Source organism: Aspergillus fischeri, genomic scaffold, assembly GCF_000149645.3.
Source record: "Aspergillus fischeri NRRL 181 1099437636245 genomic scaffold, whole genome shotgun sequence".
In the NCBI taxonomy this organism is placed as follows: Eukaryota; Fungi; Ascomycota; class Eurotiomycetes; order Eurotiales; family Aspergillaceae; genus Aspergillus; species Aspergillus fischeri.
Window position 1 is genome coordinate 2,037,242 of NW_001509773.1, and position 15,413 is coordinate 2,052,654.

Consider the following 15,413-nt stretch of genomic DNA (forward strand, 5'->3'; position numbering starts at 1 on the left):
GCTATTTATTACAGTATGTATTATATACAACTTGTCTATTTGGGGTCTTATCCCCGAGACTGTCGTCGAATATCTGCAATCGCCTTCCGTCGGTAATCAGACTCCGCAAAGAGAGCCTCGATCAGATCAACCACCTCGTCTGCTGAAAATTCGAGCCGAAGCTCTCCTTCTGTCCACAGGAATTTGATGTCGGCAAGAGAGCTTTCCAGTATATTTATCAGGTATTGAAACTTCAACCAGTTGCGCACGTACACCGCGGTCATTGGCACACGCTCAATACCTTCAGTTGGCCCAGGCATAAACAAGTCCTCCAATTGAGAGACCTGATTACAGAAAGACACTAGGCGCTGGGACTGAGCTTCCGAGATATCACCCAAATCCTCGATATCAATGATAATCTTGTTGATGACGGAGGCTACCAATGATCCAATCGATTGAAGAAGCGCAGAGTGTGACAGGATTGGTTGCCATTCCTTGTAGACATCGCGGATTCTGTCAACAGTGGCGCTTATTGCATTTTCGCACTCCCCAAGGAACGGCTGTTCTGAACACTGACTGAATCCCTGGGCACCATCGAGCAAGTCGGTGACTATAGTGCGTTGAGTCTGCATCTCCTTGCTATAAGCGAGCTTGCCGAACTTTTCAAGTGCATCCAGATCCGAACTGAGACGCGACAGCTTATGTTCCTCAACCATAGTCCGGAGCTGCTCGACGAGGTACAGACTGTCGTTATACAAGTACATTTGTCCAGCATTGAGTTTGAGACTGTAGAATGAAGGTGCCGTGGCCTTGAACATAGCCAGGATTAACGTCGGAAGTGCAAGAAGACCAGCCCCAGAAGAGACAATACGCGTATGATCGTGTCTAAGTTGTTGTAAGCGCATGTACAGATCATAAATCATTGTCAGCTTACCCAGGCTGTGAGATGGCCTCCACATCCGTGACCTGCTGTCGGACAATCGCCATAATGGAGTCTGGAATATCCGTGACAGTGTAGTGCTCTCTCAGGGTAACTTCCCGGGGTGCACGATGTCCGATATCTCTTCCAATTACGGGAGTCGCCTTATGAGTCTCCTGGGCTGGTTGGTTTTCAACACGTTCATCTCCGTCTTCGTCGTCACCCCAGCCCCATGCATCTGCATCGTCGTAATCGGCGGATTCTGAGATATCGGCTTTGGTCTCCACTATCTCCTCCGTAGCGTCGTCGTCAAGACCCCAAGCGGCGACATCATCCTCGCCTTCTTGGGTTCCTGAGGGGATTCCCTTGGACTCGTCCCCATTGTCGTCGTCCCAACTAGCATCCCAATCGTCGGAAGTGGCATTTTCCAACAGTACTTCATCCGCTCGAGATACCTCTTCCTTTTCAACCCTTTCTACTTGCTTTGTCAATCCCTGACTCCCCGCAAGAACTTTACGGACTTGATCGAGGGAGTCAGCTCGCCGCCTGGTAAGCCAGAGGCGGGGTGCTTGATTCACCCAAGACACAAGTTCTTCCTGCCCGTGCCATCCAAGTGTCTCGATTGTCTGAGCAAATTTCAACACACTATCCAGGATCGCTTCAAAGTCAGCGAGGCCTGCAAGATCTGTAGGGATTGCAGATGAAAGCCAAGATGTTATGATTTTGGAGGACAGAGCCGGTACGAAAGTGTCGGAGAAGGAATCTGAAATGGACGAAGGCAGACATTGCCGGAGAAAACCTAAGACATTGGAGACACGATCGAGCAGCTGCAGAGCAGTGGTTGTGGCTGGCTCTGGCTGCACATGAATCGAGCCTTCTGCAACACGGATCGGACGACTATAGCCGTCCAGATTAGGAAGCAATATCGGTTCCACTATCGCTAACAGAAGATCCTTCTGCAGTTTGTCGTTTGCTGGGACAAGTAGGTCCAATCGAGCCATGGCAGCTATTGTATCATCCAGCAAGGTACCTATCCGCCGTCAGATTGAATGATACACAAATTTCTCTAGATGCGAGTTACCGTCATTCTTGGCGACCTCGAAGCTGCCGGCCTGTTTGTCAACCTTCAGTAGGTTGTTCCAGCGAGCCCGGAGATCCTCCGCAATCTGTTTTCTCAGTTCGGCAACATTCTGCACCAAGATGTGTTTTACGTTAGTGTTGGCGAAAAGACTATCCTGTTGTACAGTGTCTTCCACCGCGTCCACCGCGTCGATGGCGGCCATGATGCGGCCATCCGCAAGGTCTCTCCGTCCTGCATTGAGTCGCTGGCAAAGCTCTTGTACCTCCTCGAGGGTCCTAGTCACGGCCTGGTTGAAAGCAATCTCTGTCTGAATCAATCGAACCTTCGCAGAGGCGTCTTCGACCTTCAGCTGCAGGGGCCTAGTGTTCTCGTGCTGCGCAACAATCTCACGCGCCGTAAGCCTGGATCGCTCAATATCTGCATGAAGCTGTTTTGCTTGCGAAATCCAACCGTCGGCATCAAAATCATTTTCTCGACTCAATGAGTTTATTTCAGCCTTGTGGAAAGTAAAGACATTAGCATTTGGGGACCGAACATTGCGGATATTCACTACGTACTTCGACCTGCTCCCGTGCATCCGATATAAGCTCCAGTTCTTTAGCCAGAGCTGACGTAGGAAATACTGATGATACAACATCTTCTGATCCTGGAAAGGTGCCTTCTGTGACGAAATCCAGTACCGACTGGTAAATCTTCTGCTCCGACGCCTGCGGAGACATCTTTCAGACGGTCTCTAGAGTGTCTAAGCTTGTCCTGAAATATAGCCCAGAGGTAACCTCCGGCTCTAACTGGGCGACACAGTGCCCGCAGCACTTGTTGATATATCTTTTGTAGGGAAAGCTATGAGCTTCAGTGCTGGTAGTAGCTGGCAGAAGCGACCTTGCTGTCCATAATAACAACAATCCCCGCCATGTGACTTCACCGTCAGATTCACCGCCTTAGCTGGATAAGCTGAAGAAGCCTCACCGCAAGCTGTCCTCTACCTACATAAATTAAGCCTTGAAAATTTGATTTATTTGCTGATTTGCACTGAGGAGCATCTATTAGTGCTGTAGAATTGCTGGACCTCCAGTCACTCGCGCCTGGTTGACGTCGTTAGTTGAGACTCTTGTGTGCCATTGGCATGGTTGATCTTAGGGAACGGGACCCAAACTCCACTCTCAGAGGATCCTCAAGTTCGACGACAGCTGCAACTGTCTAGGATCCTGGCTCGTTTTTCACCTAAAACAGCAGTATTGGCGCCGCTTACGCAGTCGTGTTGTCTCGGCTTTTCCAGCGAGGCCTGAGTCGGGCGTATCCTACTCGATCTATGTGAGTACAATACACTTGTTGTCTCTACCGAACACAAACGGAGAATCAAAAGATTCTGTGTCCCGCGTTATATCGACGTCAATGCCGCTTCGAAGCCTGTGCTATGCCATAGCGTCATAAAGTCCACGTCCAACCTGTTCTCGGCAGCATTATACAAGCCAGTCGCTGTTTTTCGTTGATATTTGCGTTTCTGTTACCTGGATGCCAGTCATGGAATGGGTGGTGCTCCCGTTTCTTTCATTGAACCAGTCATTCCTCTACTGTTTTCCGATGACAGACGTTGCTCATACTTTAAAATGTCCTTCAATTACTGACTTTGTACTAGATTGTCTCAACGAGATTTGTTCAGCAGTATTTGGAGGATCGGAAACTGGAGAGAGTTTCTGTTCATGTCATACGGCAATATGTCACCCTCTAACCAGAAGACTCACTTTAAATTACTCCAGAGGTTCAAGCCTGACTACTCGCCGAGCGAGTTCATTCAATATGAATCTGAGAGAACCGGGATGAGAGTCGTGGTCATTGATCAGAAAGGGCCCAAGGTGACCGGGTATTTTGTCCTCGCCACAGAGATCCTGGATGATTCAGGAGCCCCTCACACTCTGGAACACCTGTGTTTCATGGGATCGCGCAATTATAGATATAAGGGATTCTTAGACAAACTCGCTACGCGCGTGTATTCCAACACAAATGCCTGGACGGCCACGGATCACACAGCCTACACGCTGGATACAGCGGGCTGGGAGGGGTTCTCTCAGATCTTGCCTGTCTACCTGGAGCATGTGATTGCACCTACTCTGACAAATGAAGGCTGCTACACAGAAGTGCACCACATAGACGGTTCCGGTAACGATGCCGGAGTTGTATACTCGGAGATGCAAGGAGTGCAAAACAACGCGGCCGAGCTGATCGACTTGACGGCCCGACGCCTCATGTACCCGCCTGGCGTAGGCTTCCGTTATGAGACTGGAGGCATGATGGAGCAGCTTCGTGTTCTCACTGCGGACAGAATTCGCGCGTTTCATCGTGAGATGTACCAACCTCGTAACCTGTGTCTGATTATCACGGGTGAGGTGGACCATGATAACATGCTGGAAACGCTTGACAAATTCGAAGACACAATCCTGGATGTTATTCCAAGTCCTGATTCGCCATTCAAACGACCATGGGTAGATTCCAAGCAAGCTCCTCCGTTGGAGAAGTCGATTGTGAAGACTGTTGAATTCCCCGAGGAGGACGAATCTTTCGGTGAAATAGAAATCAGGTTTTTGGGTCCCGATTGCACTGATCCTGTACAAAGTGAGTCCCCAAGTCTTCATCCCTTTTGTGATTCATCGCTTATGTGTACAAGCCGGTGCTCTTAACGTCGCACTTTTGTACCTCGCCGGGTCGTCGGCTTCTCTTCTAGAGAACATACTTGTGGAAAAGGAACAGCTCGCCAGTGCTGTGTACTATGCTACGGAAGATCATCCAAGTGTCGAAATCCGCTTCACCCTGACCAGTGTTGAAACCGCCAAACTCGCTCAGGTGGAGAAACGATTCTTCGAAGTCCTTGATGACGCCATGAAGAAGAATCTGGATATGAAGTATCTGAAAGAGTGCATCGACCGACAAAAGCGGACTTGGAAGTTCTCCACTGAGAACTCTGCTTCTTCTTTGGCGGAGTATGTCATCTCCGACTTTCTCTTCGGAAAGAAAGACGGCTCAACGCTGCTGGACGTTGCAACCTTGCAAGAGTACGACGTTTTGGAGAAGTGGAGTGAAGATGAATGGCGTAATTTCATCAAGAAGTGGCTTTCGGATGCGCCACATATTACCATACTTGGCGTGCCATCAATGAAGATGTCCGAAACCTTGAAGAAAGAGGAAGAGGCTAGAGTCGCAGCTCAGAAGAAGCGACTCGGACCCGACGGCCTGAAGGAATTGGCCGACAAACTGGAGAAGGCAAAGGCCGAAAATGATAGAGAGATTCCTAAAGAGATGCTGGAAAAGTTCAAGATTCCTGGTACTGAATCTATCCATTTCGTGGAGACAACGACGGCCCGATCCGGTGCTGCCTTGACAGCCGGACGCGCGGATAACAAGGTTCAGAAATTGGTGGATGCCGATGGCTCGGAGCTGCCACTATTCATCCATTTTGAACATATACCCAGTAGTTTCGTCCAGCTTTCACTTCTTATCTCGGCTCAGTCGGTGCCAGTCCACCTTCGTCCCCTTCTGTCCGTGTATACAGAGGCGTTTTTCAACCTACCCGTCCAAAGGGATGGGAAGACGATCAGTTTCGAACAAGTTGTGGTTGAATTGGAAAGGGATACTGTTGGCTATTCGATGGAGGGTGCAAGAAGCCTGGGCAATTCGGAGATGTTGCGCATCTCTTTCCAGGTCGAAATTGAGAAGTATAGCAATGCAATTGCCTGGCTCGAGGAGCTCTCCTGGAACTCAGTCTTTGATGTGGAGAGACTGCGCGCGATCACCAGTCGGCTCCTTGCTGACGTGCCCGACGCCAAGCGTAGTGGTGATGACATGCTGGCAGCTGTGCATGTCATGGTTCACTACGCGCCTGAATCCATCGTGCGGGCGCGGAGCACATTGGTCAAGGCGCGATATCTTAAGCGGATCAAGCGACAATTGGCCGAGCAACCCGAGACCGTTGTTGCTCGCATGGAAGAGATCAGACAAGCTCTTTTCAAGTTTGAGAACATGCGAGTTCTGGTCATCGCAGACATTGACAAGTTGCCCAATCCAGTTTCATCCTGGAAGCCGTATGCTGAGCGACTCGGTGATGTGACCTCTCTAAAGCCCGTCACCGTCCGCAGGGTCTTGCTGAGCGAGGCAGGTCGCACCCCTGGTGGAAAGTCGTACGTGGTTCCGATGCCGACGATTGACTCGTCCTTTGCCTACGCAACTGCTCGGGGTCTCGACTCGTATGATCACCCCAAGCTCCCCGCTCTGCTGGTTGCCATTGCATATATGAATGCCGTCGAGGGTCCTCTCTGGGTCGCCGTCCGTGGCAAGGGCTTGGCTTACGGTACGAACTTCGCCTATAATATCGACACCGGCTTTGTGAACTTTGATGTATATCGGTCACCGAATGCACACAAGGCATTCGAGTCCAGTAAACAGATTGTCGAGGACCACCTCTCGGGTGCAATCCCCTTTGACCCCTTAATGCTAGAGGGGGCTATCAGCAGCATTGTAGTCAGCTTTGCCAACGAGCAATCGACTATCGCCAGTGCGGCGCAAGGCAGCTTCATTCGTCAGGTCATTCGCAATCTGCCCAGCGACTACAAGGAAAAGACACTCAAACAGGTACGAGTTACTAGTGTGGACGACGTCAAGGCAGCCTTGCGCGAAATCATCCTGCCGTTGTTCGCTCCGGACAAGGCGAACCTTGTTGTCACCTGTGCACCTGTACTCGAAGAGGTAAGAGTTCTCTTGCATGCGTAGAATAAGGCCCTGAGCTACAGATACTTACTCTCAATATAGACAATCAAACAAGGTCTCGAAGCGGCTGGTTTCACTCCTGCAGTGCAGCCACTGAAGGACTTCGAAGATGACTATGGATTGAAAAATGATGGCGACGAAGACGAAGAATCCGACGAAGAAGATGACGACGACGACGATGATGATGATGCGTCTGAATCTGAGGAAGATGAAGAAGAATCTGATGATAACGAGTGATGCAACTTATGATGACGTTAGGGAGGCATCGTACAAGCGGATGTATACCTCACGACCTAGACAAGAGTTCTACGTTCACTATGATAGACCCGGTAGGTACTTCTCGATTATACGAGAAAGGCGTAAAGAAAGAAAACCTGCTATCATTCCTAAGCGACTTCGAATAGGACATATGGACTTTTCAAGCCGTTTATACAGCAATCTAGATAGACTATGCATATTGAACGGAGAGGTCCTGATTCGCGTGCAATTCAACATATATTAACGTCTGGCCAATGGCACAGTATCTGCTGTCTTAGTCGTCTCACTAGGCGCAAACTTGATTGAGCTGCTCCATACTGCCAGTTGTGATTGGAGCTGATGGTGCAGTAAGCGCCGGGGCTGTAGGATAGCTGCGCCGCACAGTATAACCAGTTTAGTGTCGATCATGAGATAACCAACGGCCCCAACCTCAAGTAGTGACACAGCCAGCATGATTCTTTCCCCATAAGCAATTCTTGCCCTGCGAGCAGCCGTTGACGGGTTATTCAAGGGAATTCCCGAGGCAACCCTGAAGATATACTCGACCAATTCCATGGCATAGTTCTCTGAGGTTGAGTACTTGTGTTGTATAGCAATCACTCCGAGTCATCAGTCAGTCTGCGCTAAAGATTGATGCAATGTCACAGTTCGCAGCGATGACAGCGAGATGGTTACTTCGCCGCCAAATCAATGCCAGCTTCTTTTTCCTGGCATTGCTGTCGACGGTCCCCTCCATCTCAGCTACGAATTGCTATACGCCTGACGGAACAATATCGAACGATCGCCCTTGCAACGCGTCAGCCTCAGCCAGCGTCTGCTGCACGCAGGGCTTCCTCTGCACTTCCAACCAGCTCTGCCAGCCCGCAGGGTGGTGGGATGGCTCCGACGGCAATCCCCTGCAGTTCATCAGAGGGACCTGCACAGACAAGACGTGGGCTGCGCCTGAATGCCAGGGACACTGTGTTGCAGGTGAGCCTCGAGCCAAAACCCACTAATTGCTGTGTTCGCTCAGTTGAACTCTGCCTGCAGATAACCCCTCTGGTGGAGAATGGGTGATGCGATGCGGAAACACCACCAACAACTACTGCTGCTCTGCAGACGACTGCTGTACCAAGGCTTCGTACTTGAAATTCACCCTGGATGAACCCACCATCATTGCGACGGCGGGGATAGAACCTACCTCGACGGCGACAACCATGACACAGTCCTCCAGGGAGACATCCACGGCAACAACAAGCACAGGGACGTCGACGACGCCAACCCCCACCACGAGCGCAGCCTCAAGCTCGAACAATTCGCACAGTTCAACGTCAGACTCGACAAGTATAGCGATCGGCGTCGGCGTCGGCGTCGGGGTAGGCGTTGTCATCATAGGATGTCTGATCGCGCTGTTTGTGGTGCGCTCGCACCGGAAGAAGCGACTTGCAGCCGAGCAGAACAATTCCGCCTTCTTGCCGGGGTCTCACGAAGGCCCCTTCGGTGTCTATCCTCCGGTGACTCGAGTCCAGCATCCCTCAGAACTAGACTCGCAGCAGCAGCGACACCCGAATGTGGCGGAGCTAGACGGCGTCCACACGGGGAAACACGAGGTGCGGTGAGACTGGGATATATGAGTGTGTTTACATCTGCATGATTAATCTTCGCGATTTAGCATTTATACCCGGAGTACTTTTCGTGCATATATCAGAAGAATCTGCGCTGTGATGAAAATAAGGGTTTGCGCTATGCTGGTGCCTCATGATCGTTTGGTGTTGCTTCCATTTTCTGTATATAAAAGAAGTTAAGGTTGAATGGCTTCTTAGGACCAGATCCTTGCCCAGAAATGACACACCATATGTATAATAGACGCAAACCGAAGTATAATGTAAGGAGCTGATATCTGTATGTATATGGTACACGTGAAAAAAGCATCTTGTCCCGGCAAACACAAGATGCACACCAGCTATTCAATCGATCTAAACCACCGCAGCGATCGGAATAGCTATCCCGTTCTCTCAACCACGATGAACACAGGAGTAATCCTAATAAGTCCGGAAAGGATCGAGACTGCATCGTCTCCATATCCACCGAGACTCGTCGTCCAGCCAGACATAGCCCACGCCGATTCCCGAACAAGTCACTTGAAAATTACGACCACCGCAAAAGACAAACCCACTACCAACTCAGCGACTTCCGTCCCTTCGCTCTCCGGTGCTGAAGAACCTTCCTCCCTCCCCTCGACCGCAACCGCGCAAGGAACCCATGACGACGTTTCTGCACTCTTCGCGAGGGATTGTAGGTAGCACGTTTACCGGCCAGCGAGGCACTGGCAGAGAATGACCGGGTCTGCTGCGTCAGACCGAATGACAACGGAGAGACGGATGTGAGAGATGTGCGGAATGAGGGGAGACTCTGTATCAACGGGGTCGGTTGTGAACGGAGGGCGGATGAAAAGGTGCGGAGTGGTGTTGATAGGGAGTTGGTGAGGGTCTGAGTCGGGAGTCTGTTGCTTTAATTGTTAACTTAAAGTCCTAGTCTGGTATGATAGCCAGCACATTGTCTCGAAAGTCAAAAGGTTCGTTCCATAGTATTGTCAGGACGTACCTGAACGGCTGGGAGCGCATTGCAGTTCGCAGCGCGGAGGGCACGGCCCTACATTGGAAGCAGAGCATGTCGAAGTTTCACGAGAACTGAACAATTAAGCAGTTCTTGATCGTTTTCCCAGAGAAAGGTATTGAATGGACCGCTGAATATTGCGGGGATGGTGATGGTTGCCGAGTCTGAGTCTATCGGACACTGACTGACAGTTCAGGCGCGGACGAAAATTGAACCTCCGGCGCGGCGGACGCACGGACCAGCCGATTTCTTTTCAATTTGATGCTTCAAGATTTCATGGTTAGATCTTCCTTCCTTTGCTTTCGCCCACCTAATTTTTTTTGGGTCCATTCTATACAAAGGATCATCCATCCAAGGCCGCTTGGGATATACGCTCATCAATTGCGCCAAGCCACCAAACTTCTCCCTCAACCATCCACTTGCGATACTACACTTCCAATCCGATTTACATTCCACGAAATTAACTGAGTAGACAACAAGCTTCAGAAGATCCGAAATGGCAACTCAAGGCCCCTCCCCTCTTCCTCCAACAACCATCCTGTCCTCAAAACCCATCTCCCAGTCCGCCGCCCACGACTTCCTCGCCGCCTATCTCGACCGCGCCGCCACAGATCCAGCCCTGCAACCCAACGCTAGCATCAGCGAGCACGGCCCCATCTCCCGTACCACAGCCGCAGCGCCGAACCTCATCCTGCATAATCTGAAGCGCGTCCAGGCCGGGTTGGCTGGCGAGGTTCTGGGCCGTGATTTGACTCTGGCGAAGATCAATGCCGGTGAGGCGCTGCAGGGTGAGACTGGGGATAATGTCGTGTGGGAGGAGACCAAGCATGAGCAGGTGGCAGCTGATGATGCGATGGATGACGACGAGGAGGAGATGCGAGGGGAAGATGACGAGGAGAACGAGCAGCAGCCTGGGAGGGTAGAGGGTGAGGCTGACGAGCATACCGTGGACAAGGAGGAGCGGAAGAGGAAGAAGAAGGAGCGCCGGTTGGCTGAGAAGAGAGCTAAAGCCAAGGGCGCGGACGCATAGATCGAAAAAGGCTGGAAGCTTCATTTGGGTTACTTGCATCGTTCTGCTGATGGATTTTTTTCGTCCAATTGGTTGGTTCTCAATAAACAGAACCCGTGTCTTGCTATTGGCGTTTGTTTTTGGATGATATTACATCACACACAGGGTATGGAGTTTGCTGTTATACTAGAATCAAATCGACCTTTGCTCTACAGCCAATGGACACCTTTTACCCCAGCCGCCACCTAACACCGTGAACGGAACGAAACGGGAGAGAAAGGACTTATATCGAGCGAGAACCGGGTTGAGTTCAGAGCTCCCGGTCAGCAGCCTTGACCGGCTTTTCACTATCTTCCGTCTTCGCGTCGGTGACTTTTCCTCCCTGCCAGCCAAGCGCCTTGAGTCGCTCAGATAGGATCGGGTGAGAGTAGTGGTAACTGGCATACATCCAGTCAGCGTCCATGGTGCTCAAGTTCTGGATCTGAAGCTTGAGAAGGGACGCGGCAAGCTGTTCGGAATACCCGAGCTTCACGGCGAAGGCATCTGTGGCACAGTCAGCTTCTGTTTCTAGAGATGTCCAAGAGGACAGAAATCATACCAGCTTCAAATTCGAATTTGCGGCTGAGAATGTTCATCAAGAGCTTGACGACAGCATCCATGGGAGCCAGAGCATCCGAGAACAGGAGGAATCCAATCATGATGGGCATTTCCTGGTGGAAGCCAAATGATTGATACAGGGACTTGTTGTTCACAAATACCGAGAACAGGGCGAAGATGTACAACATGTGAGACTATAACATAGATCATTAGCCTTCATCTGTGCACTTATGTGTCTCCATAAGGGCGCGATATCAAGGAGCTGTTCAGTATACACATACCTGAGCAATAGCAAATAGCTTAGTAGTGTGGCCGAGGCTCCAGTGACCAAGTTCGTGACTCAAGACGGCGACGACTTCCTCAGTCTCGCTCTTCTCAATCAGAGTATCATAGATGACAATGTGCTTTTTCCACGGCAGTCCGTAGAAGTACGCGTTGCTGTGAGCGCTCCGCTTGCTGCCGTCAATGACATACAGCTCATGGAGAGGGAACTTGAGCTTGCGGGCAAGGCTCTCAACGCCTGTCTTCAATTCGCCGGGTTCCAGAGGCGAGAGCTTGTTGAACAGTGGCAGGATGACAATGGGGTAGATGGTGATAGCGAAGATCTGAACGAAGACACCAAAGAGCCAGAGGTAGTAGAAGAACGAGTTGCCAGTCTTCTGGACGATCTTAAGCACGGCGCTGATGATCGGGGTTCCCAAAACAATTCCCAGCATCTGACCCTTGAGCATGTCTGTGACCCAGAGCTTGAGCGTCTGCTTGTTGAAGCCAAACTTCTCCTCTAGAACGAAGGTGTTGTAGTATGAAATTGGCAGGGACAGGATGGTGCTGATCAGGTTGAAACCGAAGATGAACAGAAGCGTCTGGGAAATCTCGCCCTGAAACCGAGAGGGAAAGTACCGGGCTAGCAAGAGACCGCTCAATCCCCAGAGCTTGGGGAGGACATCGCCGTAGATGAATGCAAGATTCTGGATTTGACCGTAAAGACCCGAGATGAAACCAAACTTGGCTTTTGCGCGACCATACGCCTATAGAGAAGGACGGACATGTCAGACCTGCAATCTTAACAATAGCAATATTACCATCTCTGCTTACCTGACTCTGATCGAAGACTTTCTGTGACACTTCATTCTCCAACACCTTGGGTGGCTTTGTCCGCTGCAGCACCTTGTATTGCCGGAAGGACAAGAATCCTTCGAGAATGAATTGACCTAAAGAGAATCCCACGAGAACATTCTTCCACGGGAAGAACGGACGGTCCAGAAGACGCGCAAGTTGCTGTCGAGGGCAGAATCGTTCGGTCAGCTTGAGCAAGCAAGGTACAACATGAACAATATCAACAGGACATAGTTAGGTGGCCACAAAGGGACAGATTCGAAAAGCTTACCTCGAGGATATACATGGCTGGAAATTCAGCACAACAACAGGCGATTTGAACAAGGCGCTGTGTTGTTAACCTGTTGTTCGCAGCCTCGTGGTGTTGACAGATGCAAGTACTCCCGCTCGATGGATGGTGATTCAATGTCTTAGTCAACAACAACTTAGTGCAAACTGGCCGCATCTCCAGCTGACAGAACAAAGAATGTTCAACCGCACAATTTTTCAGGACATGAATGGATGTGATTCTTTGAGATCTATGACCCTCACTGGATTGATAGTCTATTCTGTATATATCGCAAATTCAATTTTAGTTATATGGGTGACTCCTCCCCATCCTGTTGTTCGCTTAGATACTTCATCGGTTACTCCGTACCTCGCAAAGCATCTACATATGTTCTCCAAAATAGGAGACAAAGCAACAAATATATAAAAGAAATAGAAGGTTTTCACATAAGAACAGCTTCATAAAACACATCACAGAAGTAGTGGCACTTCATCAACGTGACTCATTCTTTTATGCACCCATGTCTCTACCAAAACAGACGGCCTCTAACCTTTTAAGGACCCCTCAAGTAGAGCCGTCTCTGCATCTCGTAAACAACCTCCTCAGAGCTCCAACGGCTGGAAGAGATGAATGTCAGAGCCTCCTGTGTTCTCTAAACTGGAGTGAATCCCGACGCTCTTCGCGACCTCGAGTAATCAACTTTTCGTTTCTGCTGCTTCCACCGCCCTGATCTGCTGGTGAACGATTGGGGAATGCGAGTGAGCTGAGACCCCAAATGCCTTCCTCAACAGCTCCACGAGCGGGTCGACCCAATTGACCTGACAAGCCAATTTTGTCTAGTTCAGAATGGGCTCAAGAGTGTTGCCACTGTATTAGATTAGTTATATGAATCCATATCAAGGATGGGTAGTCAGGATGACTTACGCGACAATATTGGCCCAGCCGATCAGACGCCAATGCTTGTCAATTCTCCGGCTGATAGCAATCTTCTCTCCAATCTCTGTACAAGCCGGGCTGGTCAAGCTGAGCTTGGCAGCATCAGCCTTCACACCCATAACCTTAGCACCAGTAGCCGTAGAGCCGATGTTAACCATGAGGACCTCGTTCTTGGTGAGCTTGGCGACCTTGGCCTGCTTGCCGTCGGCGGTCTTGACACCGAGCAGACGACGCAGGAGGAAGTAGTTGACCTCCAGTTCAGTGTAGATGGCCGGCAAACGGCCACGGTGACCCAGGACGAAACCAACGAGACGATCGGCACGGCACAGGGTAGGGTCGACACGGGTTCCGACACCGATCAGACCACCAGGGACAGCGAACTTCAGATCGTTGTGCTCAGCGAAGAGCGAAACGACACGGGAGAAGATGGGGCGGCACTGAATCTTTCCGTTCTCATCCTTGGTAACGAGACCGGGGCGAATCTCAATCTCGTCGTTCAGCTTCAGCACACCAGTGAGGATAGAGCCACCTGCAACACCACCCTTCAACTCATCGATCTCCGCACCGGGCTTGTTGACGTCGAAGGAACGGATGACAATCATGTGAGGCGAAGCAGTGAAGTCACGGACGGGAACTGGGATGTGCGAGACAAGGTATTCGTTGACAGCGTCGATGTTGTACTTGAGCTGAGCAGAGATGGGAATGATAGGAGAACCATCGGCAACAGTACCACGAATGAACTTCAGGATTGATTGGTAATGTTGAAGAGCACCGTCTTCCCTCATCAGATCAACCTTGTTCTGCAGAATGATGATGTGGCTGAGCTTCATGATTTCAATAGCTGCCAAGTGCTCCGAAGTCTGAGGCTGGGGGCAAGCTTCGTTTCCGGCAATCAGCAAAAGGGCGGCGTCCATGACGGCGGCACCTGACAACATGGTACTCATGAGAATATCGTGCCCAGGGCAGTCAACGAACCTGTGAGTAATGAGGATTAGCTATTAGTCCCTTTCGAGACACGAACACAAGACTGTTCTACTTACGAGACATGTCTCAACAATCTGTAACGACCTGTGCATCCTTCTCTCTCACATGGAGGGTCGATCTCCTTCTCACTCTTGTAACTCTTGAAGCACGTCGGGCGCGGGCACTCAGGGTTGTCGCACTTGTAGATCTTCGCGTTGGCATAACCAAGCTTGATGGTAATATTACGCTCCAACTCATTTTTGAACCGGACAGTCTGCACCTCCGAAATAGCCTTCACCACAGTCGACTTGCCGTGAGCGACGTGTCCGATAGTACCGATGTTGATTGTGGCCTGGCGCGCAATAATCTCGGGCGACAGAGGCGTGAGTGTCGACAATTCGAGAGTCTCTGGGTCGGGCTGCTCGGGGAGTTCTGGACGCTTCGGCTGAGGAGCAGGGGGCGCTGAACCTTTCTTCATTGCAGACTTGAGGGGCTTCTCTTCCACGTCAAGAGGCTCCTGTTCTTCAATGTCATCCTGGCCGTTCGCCGCATCCAGCATGGGAGAGCCAGGCTGCGATTCATCGTCGGTAAAATCGCCGTTGGTAGCCATGATTGCGATAATAACCCTTTGATTGTTTATGGATAGAGAGATGGAGAATCCTTGGGGTTAAAGGAAGGTGTTAGTCCGAGAGTGGAGGGTGATAATCAAGGGTTCCGTTGTTGGATGAAATTTGCTTGCTTGGAAAACGGAGGCGATATGATACCAGTGGGGTTCGGTTTGTGCAGTGGAGTGTGAGTGGGCGGTGGGAGCCTCTTTCGTGCCCTGTGGGCTGCCAGCTGCGTTGGGTTGATACGGTCAATCTAGCAAAGAACAGGCCAATCTATCTCGAGACTCGGGGCGATTTAAGGTATTATTCTCTCTCGCATGAAACTCATG

At 50.6% G+C, this 15,413-nt stretch overlaps 7 protein-coding genes across 7 annotated transcripts, besides 1 other annotated feature; 3 read left to right on the forward strand and 4 right to left on the reverse strand.

Moving 5' to 3' along the window:
* Positions 1–47: 47 nt before the first annotated feature.
* NFIA_108570 (uncharacterized protein) lies at positions 48–2,698 on the reverse strand (the record flags this gene model as incomplete). Its single annotated transcript, XM_001267259.1, has 4 exons — positions 48–864; positions 914–1,928; positions 1,980–2,475; positions 2,537–2,698. The coding sequence occupies 4 exons, from the start codon at positions 2,696–2,698 to the stop codon at positions 48–50; spliced, it is 2,490 nt and encodes an 829-aa protein (XP_001267260.1).
* A 996-nt stretch (positions 2,699–3,694) lies between these two features.
* NFIA_108580 (putative zinc metalloprotease) lies at positions 3,695–6,971 on the forward strand (the record flags this gene model as incomplete). The annotated part of the gene is made up of 3 exons (XM_001267260.1): positions 3,695–4,589; positions 4,642–6,713; positions 6,777–6,971. The coding sequence occupies 3 exons, from the start codon at positions 3,695–3,697 to the stop codon at positions 6,969–6,971; spliced, it is 3,162 nt and encodes a 1,053-aa protein (XP_001267261.1).
* Positions 6,840–6,924: a microsatellite.
* Positions 6,972–7,630: 659 nt separating the features above from the next.
* NFIA_108590 (uncharacterized protein) lies at positions 7,631–8,590 on the forward strand (the record flags this gene model as incomplete). The annotated part of the gene is made up of 2 exons (XM_001267261.1): positions 7,631–7,961; positions 8,022–8,590. 2 exons carry the CDS (start codon positions 7,631–7,633, stop codon positions 8,588–8,590), a joined length of 900 nt encoding a protein of 299 aa, XP_001267262.1.
* Positions 8,591–9,146: 556 nt separating this feature from the next.
* Positions 9,147–9,643, reverse strand: NFIA_108595 (mitochondrial 54S ribosomal protein bL34m; the record flags this gene model as incomplete). The annotated part of the gene is made up of 2 exons (XM_001267262.1): positions 9,147–9,474; positions 9,576–9,643. 2 exons carry the CDS (start codon positions 9,641–9,643, stop codon positions 9,147–9,149), a joined length of 396 nt encoding a protein of 131 aa, XP_001267263.1.
* Positions 9,644–10,083: 440 nt separating this feature from the next.
* NFIA_108600 (uncharacterized protein) lies at positions 10,084–10,617 on the forward strand (the record flags this gene model as incomplete). The annotated part of the gene is made up of 1 exon (XM_001267263.1): positions 10,084–10,617. The coding sequence occupies one exon, from the start codon at positions 10,084–10,086 to the stop codon at positions 10,615–10,617; it is 534 nt and encodes a 177-aa protein (XP_001267264.1).
* A 289-nt stretch (positions 10,618–10,906) lies between these two features.
* NFIA_108610 (zinc metalloprotease) lies at positions 10,907–12,595 on the reverse strand (the record flags this gene model as incomplete). Its single annotated transcript, XM_001267264.1, has 5 exons — positions 10,907–11,139; positions 11,195–11,387; positions 11,475–12,221; positions 12,289–12,498; positions 12,581–12,595. 5 exons carry the CDS (start codon positions 12,593–12,595, stop codon positions 10,907–10,909), a joined length of 1,398 nt encoding a protein of 465 aa, XP_001267265.1.
* Positions 12,596–13,413: 818 nt separating this feature from the next.
* On the reverse strand, positions 13,414–15,086 carry NFIA_108620 (translation initiation factor eIF2 subunit gamma; the record flags this gene model as incomplete). Its single annotated transcript, XM_001267265.1, has 3 exons — positions 13,414–13,444; positions 13,502–14,488; positions 14,554–15,086. 3 exons carry the CDS (start codon positions 15,084–15,086, stop codon positions 13,414–13,416), a joined length of 1,551 nt encoding a protein of 516 aa, XP_001267266.1.
* Between the last annotated feature and the right edge of the window lie 327 nt (positions 15,087–15,413).